General features: G+C 39.9%; 1 protein-coding gene across 3 annotated transcripts in view; it reads right to left on the bottom strand.

The window, feature by feature from the left end:
- CSNK2A1 (casein kinase 2 alpha 1) overlaps nt 1–21,730 on the bottom strand; it is a 66,133-nt gene that overhangs the window by 18,764 nt on the left and 25,639 nt on the right. For 2 of the 3 annotated variants that reach the window (XM_010361288.2, XM_010361289.2), the window contains 4 exons: nt 9,471–9,680; nt 6,775–6,886; nt 1,184–1,285; nt 607–657 (listed from right to left, as the gene is read on the bottom strand). In XM_010361288.2, the coding sequence (XP_010359590.1) occupies nt 607–657; nt 1,184–1,285; nt 6,775–6,886; nt 9,471–9,571 (366 nt within the window). In that variant the 5' untranslated portion in view covers nt 9,572–9,680. The remainder of the gene's footprint in view (nt 1–606; nt 658–1,183; nt 1,286–6,774; nt 6,887–9,470; nt 9,681–21,730) is intronic. The other variant, XM_010361290.2, reaches the window with a different exon arrangement.

Raw genomic sequence — 21,730 nt, 5'->3', positions numbered from 1 at the left:
GATCTATCGCCCACAGTTCCTGACAAATCCTAAGAAATAAGCAGTCCCTACTTTTATATACACAATATATTTCTTCCTGAACACTACTGTTTAAAGCGAATGCCATAAGGCCAGATCCTAAGTGAACATGTGTTGCTGCCTTCATTAGGTTGAACATCAGCAGAAACTGTCAACTAAGTAGTAAGAAGTAAATGTATTGGTCATTAAAAAGAACATTTAACAAATGGGCAAAATATCAAGACGCAGAAAGTGGGCACTGCTTGTATAGGAGTTCTTCTATCTTAAGGCATTTTTCACCCTCACCCACAGTAATTCAAACCAAGACTTGGCTCATTTACCATTGTTCCAAGATCTGTCCATTCACTGCTCTCTATTTCTCCAACATTACATTAATTTTAAAGAGATACTCTGGGTCTTCAACTCTTAAAAGTGAAGAATTACTTAAACATACATTGCAGAAGCTATAATCCACTGTTAGAATTTGCACTGTAAGGATGAAAATCTTTTTAAAAACAAATTCGAAGCAAGCTCTTCTAACAGCATCATCCCCAAAGGCTATGTGGTCTAAAAACCCACTAGCCCGAAACAGTTGGTTATATATTATACCTTGAAGTCTGTGTTGTTTACGTGTTCAAAAACCAAGGCGGGGGTTCGTGACTAGGGGAAAAGAACAAAAACAAAAACACACATTAGCAACAGCCCTGACAGCTTTAGTGGGGACAATGTTTGCGGATGCTGCATGGTGAATTTGGCAGTCCTCGCCTCAGTAGTAAGAAACCCTCTATTGCTACAAGCCCTCCCCGCTCTGATTATCACCACACTTAGGTCATTTTTGGGATGGATTTCAAACAGAAGACATGGAGCTGAAGTCTCACCAGGCTCTAGGCAGCCCGACAATGCGCCCATCGCCCATCGGCATCGGACCTGAGTTTGCAAAATGGATTAACACATTTCAGTTTCCAGTGCTATCAGTCTCTTAGCCTAGAAGAATAAGAAATAGTCTGTGGGTGGAGGTCTCTTTGAAAGAAAGACCCAAGCTAGTTAAATGGTATATCTGATTAAGCACTTTCAAAGCAGGACTTAATGATGAGGGTTGGGGGAGGGAACAAAAAGAGGCCAGTTGTGCTCCAGGTCAAACACCATCTCAGCCCTGGTGGGCCTTGCTAACACCTACTATACTCACCACAGGGTCTTTTACAATGTCTGCCAGTGTGATGATGTTGGGACCTCCTCTCAAATTCTCCAAAATCTTTATTTCACGCTTAATTTTCTTCTTTTTTACTGGCTGAAAGGGGAAAAGTACATCAGCAAAAAAAAAAAAAACAACACTCTTTTTCAGAGTATTTCAACATGTAGTGTAATATATAAATGGCTTACTTATGAGCACCTTGAAGGAAGAAAATGTCACATTCATCTCTGAATCCTTCTCCTAGCACTGTGCCAGGTATTCTGCAGGTACTTACAAATGTTGAATTGAAAGAAAAAAAGATTTCTATTCCAAAGACCAGACTTCTGCAGAATTAGCATTTCAATCATCAGTCTTGATGTTCATGTTTTAAAACATGTTAAACATGTTAATGTCTTAAAACCTTACAAAGTAGCAATTTAAATGGTTAGTAATACTAAAGTATATCTTGAAAAGCTTTTTATCAATTAGGATGAAACATGGGCCCTTTCCATTTCTTCTTCTAATCAGGGCCAACAACAAGGATGGTCAAAACATTTTTTTTTTTTTTTTTTTGAGACGGAGTCTCGCTCTGTCGCCCAGGCTGGAGTGCCGTGGCCGGATCTCAGCTCACTGCAAGCTCCGCCTCCCGGGTTCACGCCATTCTCCTGCCTCAGCCTCCCGAGTAGCTGGGACTACAGGCGCCCGCCACCTCGCCCGGCTAGTTTTTTGTATTTTGTAGTAGAGACGGGGTTTCACAGTGTTAGCCAGGATGGTCTCGATCTCCTGACCTCGTGATCCGCCCGTCTCGGCCTCCCAAAGTGCTGGGATTACAGGCTTGAGCCACCGCGCCCGGCCCAAAACATCTTTATGTAGCATAACCCTGAGGGTAAAGTGTGGGTCTTGGAGTCATAATGCCCAATGTGAAACCTACCTTTACTACCTGCCAGCTGTAATGGCAAACTACATAACCTCTCCAAGCCTTTCATTGTAATGGCAAACCACATAACCTCTCTAAGCCTTTCGCTAAGTGTAAAATGAATAACAAGAGTACCCATCTCATAAGATTGTTCCAAGAATCAGATGAGGTATTTGAAAGACTTTGGAATATGGCTGGAACATAACATAATAATAACTGTCTAGCCTGATCGCCAATATTCTCTCTCTCTCTTTTTTTTTTTTTTTTTTTTGAGACGGAGTCTGGCTCAGAGGCCCAGGCTGGAGTGCAGTGGCGCGATCTCGGCTCACTGCAAGCTCCACCTCCCGGGTTCATGCCATTCTCCTGCCTCAGCCTCCCGAGTAGCTGGGACTACAGGCACCTATCACCATGCCCAGCTAATTTTTGTACTTTTAGTAGAGACGGCGTTTCACCATGTAAGGCAGGATGGTCTCGATCTCCTGACCTTGTGATCTGCCTGCCTCGGCCTCCCAAAGTGCCAATACTCTTATAAATGAATCCCTCCATTCTAAAAAGAGTACTCTGCAAAGTGTATCTTAAACATTCCTTTGTCCTCACCCATCCTTTCCACATCTGTTCTAGTATGGAATCCTTTCCATTTTTTTTCTGAGGAGCGCCTTGGTCCAACTGTACCTCCTTTATAAAGCCTCCTCCTTTTCTTTTCTTTTCTTTTTTTTTTTTTTTGAGACGGAGTCTTGCTCTGTCGCCCAGGCTGGAGTGCAGTGGCACGATCTCAGCTCACTGCAACTTCAACCTCCCAGGTTCAAGGAATTCTCCTGCCTCAGCCTCCGGAGTAGCTGGGATTACAGGCACACGCCACCACGCCTGGCTAATTTTTGTATTTTTAGTAGAGATGGGTTTCACCATGTTGGCCAGGCTGATCTCGAACTCCTGACCTCATGATCCACCTGCCTTGGCCTTTTAAAGTGCTGGGATTATAGGCATGAGCCACCGTGCCTGGGCTTATAAAGCCTTCTCCTGAATAGTCTAAAACAGTCCTGGACCAAAGGAAATACAATGCAAACCACGTGTAATTTTAAATGTTTCTTGTGTAGCCACATCAAGAAATTTAAAAAAGGACAAAATTAATGTATTTTATTAATCTAAAATCTTATTTTAACATATAAATCAATGTAAAAAATTACTAATCTATTTTACCTTCTTTTTTCTGTATTAAACCTTTGAAATCTAATATATTTTACCCTTACAGCATATCTCAATTCAGCCCAGCCACATTTCAAGTGCTTAACAGCCTCATGAGGCCTGTGTGTCTGCTGTACTGTGGACTGTGCAGGTCTTTTCGAGAGTGTTGGTCACCTCAGACTCGATGCCCTCCATAGAACTCTTAGAAGTTAAATACATCTCATCTCTTCACATTTACAAGATTGGTAGTTACTAAAGTTTGATGACCAACAATCATCTGGATTTTTTTGACATACAGACTCACAGAACCCACCAAGATTTACTAAATCAGAATCTTGAGAGGGAAACGGAGTATTTATTTTTAGATACTTTCCAGGCTGATGATCCAGGTCCAGAAACTACTAAATAATATACTATAAATTCTTTCAACTTTGTCTTAAGCCTCAAGCACCTGGTAGCAGAAAGCAAGCAGATTTTGGAAACAATGACAGTTCTCAAAACCTGGCTTTGTGGTTGTGCAGTGTTCAGAAAAGCATTTAAATGTTTCTCATTGCTGAAAGGGACTATACTTCCCCGTCAGTGATTTACATACCACAGTTAGAACAGGTCCAATGCAAAGGGGTACCCAATAAATAGAAGCTATTTTACTAATGACTTCCATGTAGTCCACATTGAATTCAACCCATGACCTCTTACCCAATACAGTATCTACCTAAGAAACAAGATAATGGAAGTCTTCTCTTCCTGCTAGGAGATCTTTCTATCCTGCAGAGACTAACCCAACAACTTACCTCCTGTTTTTCATTAACCCAATTGCTGGATTTTTTAGTGGAAAAAAAAGCTTCTGGTTGACAAAACTATTCTACAGAATCCTTCGAATCTATAAACTTAAAAAGCTGGTTTGTGACAGACCAGGCAGCTGACTCAGGCCCTAATTTAATGTGATCAATGCAACTTTTTCTTATTAAATAAATAGGGGAGATTAAAAATTTTAAATATGGTTTGCAAAGGAACTTCATCTATACTTACACCACCTACCCACAGTTATAGTAAAATATACAATACAGTTAGAAAAACTGAGCTGAAAAAAATCTTTCTAAATTACCCTTCATTCAAAACTATCAAGGGCTCACAATTATCTACAGGAGACAGTCATAATTTTAAGACTGCAAGGAAATGCAGAGATTTTTTTCCAAGCCTTCACCAACTTAATCTCTCTTTCCAAGTTTAACTCCTATATATGGTCACATAACGTTGTATCTTTCACATGAAATATTTCTCTCACTTTTCCCTCTTCCTCCTTTCTTATCTTGGTGCACTCTACAGCCTGCTTCCCTTCACCATTTCCACCCAACACCTATCCAAATCCTCCTCCCATTTAGCCTGAAGACAGCTCCAGGGAGCTTTTCCTGACTACTACCCTCTTCTGAACTGTAGACCCACTATTCATGCTTTTCACGTGGCTCTAAATAATAATATATCACCTCATTCTATCATATACCTTTCCATATGAATATCACCATACAATCATAAAGAACTCCAGTCTCCAAGGTATGTACATACATACACAATTTTGTATTTAATCCTTTCTGTTTTTCGAGACAGGGTCTCACTCCCATTGCCCAGGCTGGAGTGCAATGGGTTTCATCACAGATCAGTGCAACCTTCAACTTCCAGGCTCAAGTGATCCTCCCACTTTAGCCCCTCGAGTAGCTGCGACTAAAGGCACATGCCACTACACTGAGCCAAGATTCTTTTAATAGATGGATAAACATGTCCTAGGTTAAAAGGACTACTGTGGCTAGTCACCCAAATGTTTTGATTTCCAACCTAGTTCTCTTTCTACATATTTCAAGATAGATAAAAATACTTAAACTCTTTGGTTCTCAAATGGCATGTGAGGCACTCCAGCAATGCACAGAGTACTGTGGAATACTTTACTTTTTTGAGGAAAACACACCAAACAATCATTGCATCTGCCAGACACTGGGTGCACTACCAGCTTGAGGTAGTTCGTAGTTTCAACATTAGATTGTATTATATTCCTTGTGAGGGCGCATATTTTTTGTGAAGCTGGGTTTGCAGTAGTTGCTGTGATAAAAAGCAAGTACTGCACAAAAATCAACGACAGGATATGAGGGTGGTGGTGTCCAATCCGATTACAACATTTGAAAAGCTATGCAGTAACAGGTCTACATAACCCGATGGTAATAAATTATAGTTACTAAGAATAAAACTATTATTTTTCTTTTTTATTTATGTGAATAACTTTTTAAATGGCTACCAAGTTGTTAAAATAGAAATACTTAGTGGCCAGGTGCAGTAGCTCATGCCTGCAATCCTGGCACATTGAGAGGCCGAGGCAGCCGCCTGAGGTCAGGAGTTTGAGACCAGCCTGACCAATATGGTGAAACCCCATCTCTACTAAAAATACAAAAATTAGCCGGGCATGCTGGCGTGCACCTGTAGTCCCAACTACTCGGGAGGCTGAGGCAGGAGAACTGCTTGAACACAGGAGGCGGAGGTTGCAGTGAGCCGAGATCTCGCCGCTGCACTCCAGCCTGGGTGACAGAGCGAGACTCCGTCTCAAAACAAAAACAATAAAACTTACTTAGCTATTTGGACCTTGCTACTTAATACAGAGATGAGGTATTTCTTGACTTAGGAGTACCATTAAAAATTACTAAGATAGTATAAGTGTTATAAATTGAGAAAGTTTGGAAACTTCTACTTTTCAGTGTCAAATATGAAAAAGTTCCTGTGGTAAGGAACTATATGCTAAGTTCCCAATATAAGACAGTGCACAGCATGTTATAACTAAATTAAAAGTTGTATACTGGTAGCCCAGAGGCCAAATCTGGCCTGTGCATTATTTTTTTAAATCTTCAGCCAACACTTAAAAGTCAGGAGAATTCATATACAAATATAAATTTCTGGCTTTTCTTTGGAAAACAGAGTATGAAGCAACAATGGACTTGCATTACTGCAGGGCAATCATCAGCTTCAGCTGAGAAGCAGGTAACTCCTTTTGAAGAGGCATGTGTTTCCCAGTTTGTTTTAGTCCCTATCACTCACATCATCTAAGCATGGGCAATTACACCAGACTAGCTGCACTGATATCATCTGTCTGTCCTCCTTAAGTCCTGTGACTCCTCATCCTTACAAAGTAGAGGCAATTATTTATTTATTGAAAATAAAAGCCTCATTATATAATGAAAAGTATAGGAAATAAGTATTAGGCAAGAACTGGGAGAGAAGAGACTGTACCTTTGCTCCCTTACTCTGCCACAACCTAGCAATATGAGTCAACTCAAATCACTTCTTCTGCTTCAGTTTCCTGATCTGTCAAATAAGCAGAACTTGTTCAATTGAGTTCATACTATACAAGAAAATTTTATTTATTTGCTTTGGCACCAAAAACCTTTTAAATGCTGTTTTAAAAAAGTCTTCACAACTATTATTAAAAATCTATATTCCAAATACCTCTGAAATTATCTCTTGTACTCACCTTGAGAATTTTAACAACAACTTTTTCATTATTTGTGATGTTGATGGCTTCAAATACTTCACTGTATTTACCTCGGCCTAATTTTCGAACCAGCTGGTAGTCATCTTGATTTCTGTGGACACAAACAAAATGACTTATAAACGGTCAAATTATCAAGCATCAATTCAACTTACAGGAATCTACTGCCAGCAGGTGTAAAAGAAATAAGAGGTATTTCAAATAATTCCCAAATTGGTTTCATTGTATTTTTTTTAATTAGGCCACTTAAAAATACGTGTGTTCCAAATCCTAGAATTAGGAAAACTTACACCTTTCAATTATTCTTTCAAATCCCAAACTGTTTACATCTTTACTGGCATATGACATGGAGCTAGCTTGTATTAACGTTTGTTCTAAATATGTTTGTCTCCAACAAGAGACAGCTTTCCCCAAGAGAATAATTTTTATATATTCTTGTCCCTTAGGGCTTGGTCCAGTGTTGGCACTTAGCAGGAACTCAAAACATTTTGCAAGACTGTTTCAATCTAGCCAACTTTGGCAGCAGCTGATTTTTAACAGGCCTCTTTGAAGGTAAATGGCTTTAAAATGTATAGGCTTAATCTATTTGCCCTCCAGGGCAAGCTCTGGGGATAGTCCATGTGTAGTAAAGTTCACAGAGCACACTACAGATTGTAAACTATAGTCAGTGGTCCTCTCCTCTACTTATACCCATATTCTGTGACCAATAAGCAACGTCAGAGGTAATAAACAGAGGTAGAATAAGGGAAATGTCAACATTTTCCTCCTGCCCCTGCCTGCTTCCAATGTAGAGGGCTGTGCTCTGAAGAATGACAAACACAGTTCCATTAAGGTCTAAATTCTATCTACTCCTGCTGGAGCTACTAAGTATCCAATATGAACCAAATCAACCATATCAACCATTCATTTTCCTCAAGTAGCTAAAAAGAAAGTGAATGAAAAGACAAAACGTACTAAAAACAATGGACAACATTATAATCATGGTAGGTCTAGGGGAAGAAAGCTCCTACTTCTTTCTGTCTTGAGTTCTCTTCCTATGGGAGGGGATACAAAACAAATGCGAGCAAACAAACAGTACCATGTCAAAAGCCCAAAAGGCTCTTTAGTGCCATTTAAGCAGAACCAAGTGCAAAGCACTCAATTTGAAGATAGCAGTTGAAATTCCTATAGTAAACAGTGTTACCTAGAGTCCAAAGCCTGTGACATAAACGGAAAACTGTTAGATTATCAGTAGTAACAACATTTATTGGTAGTAAACCACACTGGCACTTAATGGTGTCTTTACAGCATACAGTGTCTCTGTATTCAGAAGCAATGTATTTACTGTTAAGAATCATGGCATACTCAAGTTAGCTGGTGGGGCGGCAGATGCCTGTTATCCCAGCTACTCCGAAGGCTGAGGTGGGAGAATCACATGAACCCAGGAGGCAGAGGTTGCAGTGAGCCGAGATCACGCCACTGCACTGCAGCCAGGGCGACAGAGCAAGACTCATCTCCACACACACACACAAAAATCATGACATACTCAAGATTAAACATACACCCTATGACAATTTAGGGAAGCATCCACTTACCACTTACAGGTTATGGAAATCACACGCAGTCAGATATAAAATACAGCATACAGGAGCTGCAGCTTTGGTTTTCTAATTGCTTTCTTTTGCACTTGAATATCAAAATACTTTTATCACACAAGTATGATCTGACCAATTAAATGTCTACCACATTGGGACAGGACATGCAAACATCCAAATGAGTCTGCACAGAGAATTAGGAGGGCAAACACAGCTGCTCAGGCAGACTACAACTGTTCAAGATAGAATTTGGGCTGAATTCCATGTTAAGACATGCCTAGTCTCAGGATAAGGGCAAATGTTTAAGAATTTAATTCTGCTTCTCATCAGAAAGAAGTTACCTTTTTGGAGAACTGTTTCATCCTCCTATATCAACATGAAACAACATTCTCTACCTCAAAATACTTTATGTAAGATTTTGGTGTTTTCAAAGTCTCTCAAGTATCGACTCTCACTGATCTGCAATGCCCTTAGCTTGATAAGCAAGCTGACAGGTAACTTTTTATTGCCAGGTGCCTGTACAGAATACTGTCATGAGTTATTTAATGACATTCTGAGAAATGTGTTAAACATCAGAGTGTTTACACAAACCTACATGGTATGGCATACTACATACCTAGGGTATAGCCTATGGCTCCTAGGATACAAACGTGTCCCGTAATAAAAAGGCAATTGTAACACAATGGTATTTGTGTATCTAAACATAGAAAAGGTAATGAATGCATTGTTGATGTTACAACGACATCATTAGCCCACAGAAATTTTTCAGTTCTCTTATGATCTTATGGTACCGTCCTACATGTGGTCTGTCATTAATTCAAACGTTGTTATGTGGTGCATGACTGCATATAAATCAGAGAAAAGGATAAGAAACTAAAATGATTTTTAAATGGCAAGCCCATTAAAATTGTTCACTTGCCAAAGCAACTCTGCTTCTTCACTGCAAAACCAAATTTTCAGCTCAAAAGAAGAAAACACAAATCGGGCTTTGATCTTGAGGCATACACATACAGAGTCATGGAGGTTTTCTGACAAAAACTACTCAACAGATCCACAAGATTCAGCCCTTTGAGTGAGTATAATGAAGTCAACAAAAACAATTACCCCCATTCCACCACATGTGACTCGTAATCCCAGTATTCTCGAGGTCTGTGTGTATTAACATCTGTGTAAACTCTGGCCCTGCTTGGCACGGGTCCCGACATGTCAGACAGGTTGGCGGACAAAGCTGGACTTGATGTTTGGAGATCTGGCAGTCACTGTGTTCAGAGGCAGCTGGGGGTAAGACCTTGTTTCAGACCTGTTTTCTTCAAACTGCAGAAACAAAATGCACAAAGTCCAAGGAATCATTTGCAGAAGGTACATGGGAAGGAAACAATCTTACAAATAATAATGGCTTGAAATACACCTCTGGCTCTCCTACCTATAGCCAATAAATATAGCTCAACTGTGTTAACCAGTGCTTCCTATGAGAAGAAAAATATCAAGAAATACAGTAAACTGGTATTTGCTTTAATCATATTTTGCCAAATATCCTGTTATCTATGCATGCAAAATTTGAATAATTTTTGTAAGACAGCCTGGAAGGGAAAAATGGCATTGAGGATAGATACATCAGCATTACCACTATTTATATATTCTACAAAAGGTATTGGCAAGAAAAGTACTTTCCTTTCAGCAGCTTTCTGTAACTTAAGTAGGGGAGCTAAAAGGTTCTAGAATGGCGGCAAAGCCAAGAGTACAACTTGTCAGTCTGACTCATATTTGATGAAACCAGGAAGAGAATAAAGACTTGTTCTCATATGTCAAAGTTCCATGTCATCTTATAGCAATCCAAATCTTTTGGGGGAACCTTATGGTAATAATCAGTAGAACCTTGATCACCATTTGAAAGACACACTTGATTTCATTAAATTTAAGAACAGAAATCAGTAATATTCTCTTTATATTTAATACAGGAGCTTAAAAACTGGCATAAAACAGTAATACAGATTAGCTGAACTATGCAAAATTTGACACTGGTAGAAAATAAGTAAAATGTTAGAAATATGCTATCAAATCAGGCTCCTTTCCAATGATGTCTTCCCTATCTCCTACAGCATTTGCTGATTCCCCTCATTATGCACTTAGATGAAATTGTATTGAGTTTCCAAATGTGATAACGTGAGAAGGATACAACACCTATGCAGTTTCCTGACTGAGACAGCATAACTTCAATTTGTATGTGTGTATGTATGTACGTACGTATTTTAAGACAGGGTCTTATTCCACTGCCCAGGCTGGAGTGTAGTGGTGTGATCATGGCTCACTGAAGCCTCAACTTCCTAGGTTTGGGTGATTCTTCCACCTCAGCCTCCCAGGTAGCTGGGACTACAGGCATGTGCCACCACCCTCAGCTAATTTTTTGTATTTTCAGTAGAGATGGTGTTTCACCATGTTGCGCAGGCTGGTTTTGAACTCCTAGGCTCAAGCAATCCTCCCACCTCAGCCTCCCAAAGTGCTGAGATCACAAGTGTGAGCCACCGCACCCAGCCATAACTTCAATTCAGAAAAAGAGGAAGTGTCTATTTAAAAAGGCGAAAGGGGTGCTATACTCCTAAAACATGTCCATATCATAAAAGATAAACGGAGGCTAAAGAGACACTGCATAAATGCAATACTCTATTCTAGACTGTATTCCATACTGCAGGAGGTGGAGGTGGGGATGCTATAAAAAACAATATTGACAGAACTGGAATTCAGAGGGTATTAAATTATTGTATCAATGTAAATTTGTGAAGTTGGTACATAATCACAACAGTTAAGAGAATATATCTATTCTTCTTCTTTTTTGAGATGGAGTTTCCCTCTTGTTGCTCACGCTGGAGTGCAATGGCGTGATCTCGGCTCACTGCAACCTCTGTGGCCTCCCGGGTTCATGTGATTCTCCTGCCTCAGCCTCCCGAGTAGCTGGGATTACAGGCATGCATCACCACGCCTGGCTAATTTTGTATTTTTAGTAGAGACGGGGTTTCTCCATGTTGGCTAGGCTTGTCTTAAACTCCTGACCTCAGGTGATCCACCCGCCTCAGCCTCCCAAAGTGCTAAGATTACAGACGTGAGCCACCGTGCGCAGCTCAAGAATATGTCTATTCTGTTTTTTTTTGAGACGGAGTCTCGCTCAGTCGCCCAGGCTGGAGTGCAGTGGCTGGATCTCAGCTCACTGCAAATTCCATCTCCCGGGTTTACGCCATTCTCCTGCCTCAGCCTCCCGAGTAGCTGGGACTACAGGTGCCCGCCACCTCGCCCGGCTGTTTTTTTTTTTTATTTTTTAGTAGAGACGGGGTTTCACTGTGTTAGCCAGGATGGTCTTGATCTCCTGACCTCGTGATCCACCCGCCTCGGCCCAAAGATCCCAAAGTGCTGGGATCACAGGCTTCAGCCACCGCGCCTGGCAAGAATATGTCTATTCTTAAGAAATTTTCCTGAATTAGAAGTAAACAGCCATGATGCATACAATCTACCCTAAAATGATTTAGAAAAAAAGTGTACCCACATGTCTACATGTGTATATATAGAGCACACATGACTGCACACACAAAAATAATAAAACAAGTTGGGTAAAATATTACAATAGGTAAATGTGCGTAAAGGGAATAGAGATGCCCTTTGTACGATTTCTATTTACTTTTTGTTGAAACTTTTTTGTTTGAAACAAGGTGTTACTCTGTAGGCCAGGCTACAGTACAGTGGTCTGATCACAGCTCACCGCAGCCTTGACCTCCCAGGCTCAAGCAATCCTCCCACCTCCGCCTCCCAAGTAGTTGGGACCACAGGCGTGGGTTACCACACCTGGCTAATTAAAAAAATTTTTTTTCTGTAAAGATGGGGTCTCCCTATGTTGCTCAGGCTGGTCTCAAACTCCTGGGTTCAAGTGATGCTCCCATGCAGTCTCCCAAAGTGCTGTGATTATAGGAGTAAGGCACTGTGCCCAGCTTGTTGAAACACTTTTTAAAATTGTGGTAAAATATACGTAACATAAACTTTATGGCCAGGCACAGTAGCTCACTATGGGAGGCTGAAGAGGGTGGATCCCTTGAACCCAGGAGTTCACACCCAGTCTGGGCAACATGGCAAAACCCCGTCTCTACTGAAAATACAAAAAATTAGCCAGGTGTGGTGGTGTATGCCTGTAGTCCCAGCTACTTGGGGGGCTGAGGTGGGAGAATCACCAGAGCCCAGGAAGTTGAGGCTACAGTGAGCTGTGATTGTACTACTGCACTGCAGCCTAGGTGACAGGAGACAGACCCTAACTAAAAAAAATAAAAACTACCATTTTATCTACATTTAAACATAAAGTTCAGTTGCATTAAGTATATTCACATTCTTGTGCAATTATCACCAGATCATCCATTTCTATAAATTTTTACTATCCCAAATTAAAACTACGTATCCACTAAACACTAATTTTCCCTCCCTCTAACTCTTCGCAACCACTATTCTATTTTCTGTCTGAGTTGGCTATTCTAGGAACCTCATACAAGTGGAATCAGACATTTGTCTTGTTTCGTTTATTTAATTTAGCATAATGTCTTCAAGGTTGATCCATGTTGTAGCATGTGTTAGAATTCAAATCCTTTTAAAGGTTGAATGATATTGCACTGTATATATACGTATATATGTATATATATATTTGTCTTATGTATAAACACACACACACACACTACATTTTGCTTATCCATTTATCTGCTGATCGACACTTGGGTTGCTTCCACAGCTTGGATATTGTAAATAATGCTGCTATGGACATAGGCGTACAAACATCTGTCTGAGACCTTGCTTTCAAATCTTTTAGGTATATATCCAGAAGTGGAATTGCTGAACCATGAGGAACCAGCATATTGTTGCAACAAGCTGGGCACTGTGGCTCACTCCTATACAGCAACTGTATCATTTTACACTCCCACGAACAGGGCAAAGGCTACAACTTCTCTATACTCTTACTAACACTTGTTATTTTCTGGGTTTTGCTTGTTTTTATAGAGACAGGGGTCTTGCTTATGCCCAGGCTGGTCTTGAGGTCCTGGCCCTCAAGGGATCCTCGCACCTCGGCCTCCCAAAGTGCTCTCAAAACAGGCTGTGCCTGGCCTATTTTCTGGTTTTTCTTCTTCTTTTTTTTTTTCCAGTAACAGCCCTCCTAATGAGTATGAAGTCGTATCTCATTGACTGTGATTTTAATTTGCATTTCCCTAATGATTAATGATGTTAAGCATCTTTTCACATGTTTATTGGCCATTTGTATATTTGCTCTGGAGAAAAGTCTATTCAAAGCCGTTGTCCATTTTTTGACTGGGTTGTTTGTTGATGATGCATTTGTTATCTATACTATTTTTTTGCTGCTTACAAACTGCTCATCTTTCCAAAGCTGTATTTAAGCTGTAACTTAGCTACCATACCCAGAGAGAAGCCAGAAGACATACCTCCTTGTGCCCACGGTGTCAGCAGCTAAAGGCTTTCAGAAGAATAGCAAGAGACTGGGATGGAGATTAATTCTGTATTCCTTAACCGTGACAAACACAATTAATGATACTCCACTCCAAATACATGAGATCAAAGGATTCACATGCTGACGTACGAATTCTTCCACCCAAAAAACTCCTGTAACTTGCCTCTGTTCAACTCAAACCTCCTGAGGTTCCATAAATGTACTAAATGACCAGAAAACATCAGTCATTCAAGTACCAGAAGTCTTTAAAATTATTTCTATTTCTTTGATTTTATAAAACCTGGGTGACATTAATCTATCTTCACTTAATATCAGTTAAAAGTGTAACCACACACATACACGAACACATCAAACATGCAAAAAAACAGATGTTTTCTTATAATTTTTCTTCTTCCCAAAGAAACAAGGTCACCTATGTTGTAGGATTGGATGACTTTCTGGGACTACTATGCCTGCACTGACAGCAATGAAGATACTAGGAAAACAGTAGATAAAGTTGTGGGTGTGAATATGGCCAAAATAGTACAAACAACAGCATGAACCCAACAGGAATACTATCCCCAGAAATTTATGACTTTTAATATACTAAACTTTTAAATTCTCAGCCTTTCCTCTGACTGAAACAGTATCTTTCTCTTTAGTCTCTGCATACCTTTACACTTCACTCTTCCGGTTAACATTTTATACTTGTAAGACAGCCTTCATCTGTGGATCTAAAACCCCTCTTCCTATAGCTTAAAAAGTGATCTCTCTGTTGGGCTTTTCCCCAGCTTTGGTTCATCACTTATAAAACTTAACTGTGCTTGCAGACTGAAGGGAAAATGAAGTGAGATGATCTTCCAGAAAGGGCTTAGAAACACCAAATGCATGTAAATTTGTATTAAGTAATTACTATCCCCTAGTTCCTTAGTGAAAGCTAATAAGCAGAAACCTATCTTTACAGGCTGGAATCTTCATTCTTTAAAATACAAAAATTATAGTAGCCGTGGTTAACTCCCAGCTCCTGAGTTAAACCCTGAGGGCTAACTCACAAGGAGACATGACATTAAAAAATGAGTCCTAATTTCTCCCTGGAAATCATCTGACATATGGAGAATAGCCAACTCCTATTACTAGTCCATGTACATTCTTATCACCCAGTCGTCTTCTGCTGTCTCAAGGCCCTGGCATCCTCTGTGAGGAGTAGAAAAAGACTAATTACCAACGAAACTCTTGAGATTCTCGAGTACTTGTCTGAATGACCCTTGATGCTTTGGGGATCATCAACTGGGACCTAATTTATGAACTAGCAGATCTGATTCTCCACTGGGAAGACAACAAGCTAACTGTTTTTGCAGTACCCCCAAAGAGGTGCTTCACCTTACTGTCATACACACCAAATAATCTGCTTATAGTAAGAAAAGTATTCACATGAATTTCAAATGGCTGGCCTTCATTAATTATATGGCAAAATAAAACAGAGGGTTCTTCAACTATGACTCTGTAACTTCAGATAGATAAAAGGGTACTAAGGGATTGGGGGTTAAGGGTGATAAAAAGGGGATGTGGAGCCCAGTGTGGTGGCTCATGCCTATAATCCCAGCACTTTGGGAGGATCACTTGAGCCCAGGAGTCTGAGACCACCCTGGGCAACATAGCGAGACCTCTTCTCTACCAAAAACATAAAAATGAGCTGGGTGTAGCGGACTACAACTGTGGTCCCAGGTACTCGGTAGGCTGAGGTGAGAGGATCACTTGAGCCTGGGAGGTCAAGGTTGCAGTAAGCCATGATCTCGCCACTGCACTCCAACGTGGGTGACAGAGAAAGATCCTGTCTCAAAAACAAACAAACAAAAAACAAAAACAAGAGGGGATGCAAAAACACAGAAAAGAGAGGTCAAAGATAAATATTATCATTATTATTTTTTTGAGATAGGAGACAGGGTCTTGCTCTGTCACGCAGGCTGGAGTGCAGTGGTGCAATCTCGGCTCACTGAAACCTCCACCTGACCTCCTGGGCTTGAGCAATCCTCCCACCTCAGCCTCCCGAGTAGTTGGGACTATAGCAGTAGGCCATCAGGCCCAGCTAATATTTGTATTTTTTGTAAAGACGAGGTTTCATCATGATGCCCAGGCTGGTCTCAAACTCCTAGACTCAAGTGATCTACCAGTCTCGGCCTCCTCAAGTGCTGAGATTACAGGTGTGAGCCACCGTGCCCAACCAAGATAAACATTATCTTATTTAGAAATAGTATTTCACTTATACCTCTGCAAATGTATGTATATTCACATGTAGCCCAACAGGAAGAAAACACACAGCCTACATTTCTCAATTTTTGGTTTGATTCTTCCCTACATTCCTTATTTTGTCTACCCCTTAAATATATAACCATCTACTATGAAAAAGTACTATCCTAGGCCTTAAGAATATAAGTGAACAAGGCAGAACAGGGGTGAGACAAGTATGCCATTAAAGATTTTACCTATGGATGTAATTTATAGATTCAATGTCATCCCCATCAAGCCACCAATGACTTTCTTCACAGAACTGGGAAAAACTACTTTAAAGTTCATATGGAACCAAAAAAAAGCCCGTATTGACAAGACAATCCTAAGTCAAAAGGACAAAGCTGGAGGCGTCACGCTACCTGACTTCAAACTATACTACAAGGCTACAGTAACCAAAACAGCATGGTACTGGTACCAAAACAGAGATATAGACCAATGGAACAGAACAGAGCCCTCAGAAATAATATTATACATCTACAACCATCTGATCTTTGACAAACCTGACAAAAACAAGAAATGGGGAAAGGATTCCCTATTTAATAAATGGTGCTGGGAAAACTGGCTAGCCATATGTAGAAAGCTGAAATTGGATCCCTTCCTTACACCTTATACAAAAATTAATTCAAGATGGATTAAAGACTTAAATGTCAGACCTAAAACCATAAAAATCCCAAAAGAAAACCTAGGCAATACCATTCAGGACATAGGCATGGGCAAGGACTTCATGTCTAAAACACCAAAACCAATGGCAACAAAAGCCAACATTGACAAATGGGATCTAATTAAACTAAAGAGCTTCTGCACAGCAAAAGAAACTACCATCAGAGTGAACAGGAAACCTACAGAATGGGAGAATATTTTTGCAATCTACCCATCTGACAAAGGGCTAATATCCAGAATCTACAAAGAACCTAAACAAATTTACAAGAAAAAAATCAAACAACCCCATCAAAAAGTGGGCGAAGGACATGAACAGACACTTCTCAAAAGAAGACATTTATGCAGCCAACAGACACATGAAAAAATGCTCATCATCACTGGCCATCAGAGAAATGCAAATCAAAACCACAATGAGATACCATCTCATACAAGTTAGAATGGCGATTATTAAAAAGTCAGGAAACAACAGGTGCTGGAGAGGATGTGGAGAAATAGGAACACTTTTACACTGTTGGTGGGACTGTAAACTAGTTCAACCATTGTGGAAGACAATGTGGTGATTCCTCAAGGATCTAGAACTAGAAATACCATTTGACCCAGCCATCCCATTACTGGGTATATACCCAAAGGATTGTAAATCATGCTGCTATAAAGACACATGTACACTTATGTTTACTGTGGCACTATTCACAATAGCAAAGACTTGGAACCAACCCAAATGCCCATCAATGACAGACTAGATTAAGAAAATGTGGCACATACACACCATGGAATACTATGCAGCCATAAAAAAGGATGAGTTCATGTCCTTTGTAGGGACATGGATGAAGCTGGAAACCATCATTCTTAGCAAACTATTGCAAGGACAGAAAACCAAACACCGCATGTTCTCACTCATAGGTGGGAACTGAACCATGAGATCACTTGGACACAGGAAGGGGAACATCACACACCAGGGCCTGTTGTAGGATAGGGGGAGGGGGGAGGGATAGCATTAGGAGATATGCTAATGGGTGCAGCACACCAACATGGCACATGCATACATATGTAACAAACCTGCACGTTGTGCACATGTACCATAGAACTTAAAGTATAATAATAAAAAAATAAAAAAAGATTTTACCTATGGACTACGGGTAATAGAAATTTATTGAAAAGTTTTAAGCAGAAAAGTGACCCATACATATTGTTTTTAAAATTTTTACTCTGGCTGAGTGAGGAAACAGGACTTACGAAGACAGAAGGCTGTTACAGTAGCACATGTGAGAAATGATGACCTAAGGTGGTGGCAGTGGAGATCAGTGGACTAATATGATAAACAAAATTTATGGTGTAAAATCAATAGCTCTGAGTCAACTGGAAAATGTTGTGTTAAGTGAGAGATGACTCTTGGATTTCTTGCTTGACAGATTGTTGGTGCCATTCACGGAGATAAAAGAGTGCACAAGATAGGTTTTGGACTTAAGGTTAAAATGGCTTTGAATCATTCAAACGAAGATTCTGAATTGGGCAGTTAGATATTACAAGTCTGGAGCTAAAACAGGTTCTCAGCTTTAAGTATCTAATTCTCCCAACAACTCTATGAGGCAAGCATTAGTTTCTCTAATCTACAAATAAGAACAGCCTAAGTTCAGTAGCTTGACCAAGAATATTCAATACAGTTACAGTTGGTATTCAAAGACAGTGAGTTGCCTCCAGGGTATAAGTTTTCTCACTCCTACAGAATATAATCACTTTCTACTGCACATTCACATACACACCAGTCTTCACATCTTAATTTCTCAACTGGACCCTAAGTTCTACAAAGTTAAGAATCATGTTTAATTTACCTTTTTAATTTACAGTACCTAGCCTAAGGCTTTGCATTTTGTAGCACATTCAGTAAACACTATTTGGTGATCAAATTAATCTTGGTTTATTTTTAAAAAATGAAATGAAAATCAAGTTGCATCCAAAGTATAGGGTGTTCCTAAATACTTCAGGTCATTTGGTACACAACTAGGAGAACTGGAAAACCAAGTCAAAGGTTCTTGAGTAATTGTTCCCTTCCCTCTCTCTTTCCCAATACTACAGCTTCTATTAAATAACAGGACTACAATTAGGATTTGTCTTTTTCCCCTCGATAATTCAAATTAAGAGAATATTGAAGAAACTTGATTTTAGCAATTTTTATAGCAGCTTATTTGGAAAATGGAAAAAGTACCTGAGTCCCAGATATTTGGAAGATCAATTCTCCTCTCCACTGTTCATAATACTAGCATTATCTTTTTTTTTTTTTGAGACAGAGTCTCGCTCTGTCGCCCAGGCTGGAGTGCAGTGGCTGGATCTCAGCTCACTGCAAGCTCCGCCTCCCGGGTTCACGCCATTCTCCTGCCTCAGCCTCCCGAGTAGCTGGGACTACAGGCGCCCGCCAGGTCGCCCGGCTAGTTTTTTGTATTTTTAGTAGAGACGGGGTTTCACCATGTTAGCCAGGATGGTCTCGATCTCCTGACCTCGTGATCCGCCCGTCTCGGCCTCCCAAAGTGCTGGGATTACAGGCTTGAGCCACCGCGCCCGGCCAATACTAGCATATCTTAAGGGAGTCTAACAGAAAATGCACTGCCTTTCTTAATAAGTTCCACTTTAAATTGTCTTACCTAGTGCTTACTGTTCCCATGTAATTGCATAAAAGGAGGTATAACTTTATTGGCTAACTATTTCAGACCACTACATCTACCTTAATGCCGTCAGAATGACTTTGAAGACATGACTAAGTAGTGTATGCTCAATGTTTAACCTAATAGAAGCCAATTAATCAGCTATGAGAAAAGCATCACGTCAATGAATTTTTCCCTACTGAAGTCAGACCACATCAAAGCTAACTGCACGGGTCTGCATGACCTATTCTTTAATAAAGTGTAAGTAAATAAAATGTCATTAAACCGTAAGGAAAAATTGTCTATTGCCAAAATCATAAGTTTACTGATATACACTGAATACAGCAGAATTAATTTCAATAAAATCTCCTCTTGCCCTTAGCTAGCCCCTCCTTTTAATCTCTTATGTTCAGTTGTTATTTTTCAATCTGGCAACTAAAAAGAAAACTAGAGGCTTAGTAACAGTCCAATATCAGAAAATTCTACAAACAAGTTTGCTTAGTCATTTCTGCTGATGTATTTTTATTGATGAATTTCCTAGTATTATAAATGGAAAAGATCATTCTAGAACTTTAAGTCAATTTTTGAACTGTAATAGAATTAGTTCTTTTTAACCCTAATGTTTACTAGTCTCCATTTTAAAAGGAAAAAAAAAATCTCCCTCTCATCCCTAAATGAACCATAGCAAATGAACAAGATCTCATCATCATCCAGACAGGACAAAGATTTCCATAGTAAAGAATGAGGAATGTGCTTAGAATGCACTGACTGCATGATTTAGGACTGCTTGTTTAGAGGAAAAGCAGCTATATAGGAAAACACCTTTTATGCACTGCTGCAGAGAATGAACTCTTTTTCCAAGCCATCAGGCAACATAAACTGGTAAGATAAATAAGACTCGTGGAACTCAGGGAGAACTTAAATATATATACTTTTCTACCTTGCTATAGAAGCAAAGAGAAAAATTCAGTCAAACTTGTCCATTTCCCTTTACAAAAGTGGCACTGATTAGAAGGCCAAATGAACAAAAAAAAGCACAAGTAGCTAATGTTACCTGAATCACTTATTTCAAATGTCCATACTTACCCTTAATTTCTCTCTTCCTTTCAAATCAAGAGCAGAATGCTCATGCAGTAAGCATTTACTGAATGTTTACTATATACCAGGAAATGTGTGCCTGACTGCCAGGAAGGCATTCTTTCTCTCGGCCCTGGAGAATAAAGAGAAAGTATCTCTGCCCTCAGACAAAGAAAACAGACCATTACAATCTCAAGTGATCAGTGCTGGAAAGAATTAAGTCATGGTGGTCTACAGACATTGAAGGGTATTTAAACCATCACCAACCCATCATTCATGCAACCGATATTTACGGAGTATCTAAAATGGGGAAAAACTGTAAGAGAAAAAAAAAAAACTATGCTTAAAGTATGCACAGGAATTATTCAGATGGAAAACATTAAAACAAGAAATTGCAAAGCGTAACACTTTAAAGTAAGTTAGGAATTTTAAAGACCTATAATTTTGTACCCTAAAATGACCAAAGGCTGGCACATTTTTTTTATCTCCTATAAGAAACGCATCATTGGATGCCGCATGCAACACGGCATCAGGTTTAAAAAAGCACCTGATGTGCAAAAACAGCACATCAGGTCAGCAACCTTTTTATATCTGATGTGGAGACTATTAGTTTACTCGACTGTTACCATTTATGCTTAAAACAAACAATATCATTAATTAACAAGCTTTGGAATTCTTTTTCTTTTTCTTTCTCTACTTTCAACACTATTCAGTTCCTTGTCACCCAGGCTGGAGTGAAGTGGCACAATCATTGCTCACTGCCACCTTGAATTCCTAGGCTCAAGTAATCCTCCCACCTCAGCCTCCCAAGTAACTGAGGCTACAGGCATGTGTCACCATGCCTGGCCCACTCAACTTTAAATAAAACAGAGAAGTAATTATAGACAAAAGGGAATAGAAAATGCAAACCCAGAGATACAAGCAAGCAAGGAAGCCCAGAAAGCCTTTGTTGATCCTGAAAATCAGAATTTTGTTCTCACATAAACCAAAGCCCAGGGCTCTCACAAGATAAAAAGTCTAATAGGAGGCCCTCTTCGTAAGTTGGGACTTCAGAGGGATACATCCTAACAGTGAGAGTGGTTGGGGAGTGGAAGATCCAGGGAGGAATTAAAGCCCTACTGGAGGGAGTATCATATCTTAAGCTTGTTTTAAGGTGGTCTCTGGATTAGTGCCCCTGCATACCTGATATAAGCAAGCTCTCCATGGAGAAAAGTACCTTACTGTGGGCCTCAAATGAT

The sequence above is a fragment of the Rhinopithecus roxellana genome, chromosome 13, assembly GCF_007565055.1.
Source record: "Rhinopithecus roxellana isolate Shanxi Qingling chromosome 13, ASM756505v1, whole genome shotgun sequence".
In the NCBI taxonomy this organism is placed as follows: domain Eukaryota; kingdom Metazoa; phylum Chordata; class Mammalia; order Primates; family Cercopithecidae; genus Rhinopithecus; species Rhinopithecus roxellana.
Note: the sequence above shows the minus strand (reverse complement) of the source record. Positions and strands in the feature narration are given on the sequence as shown.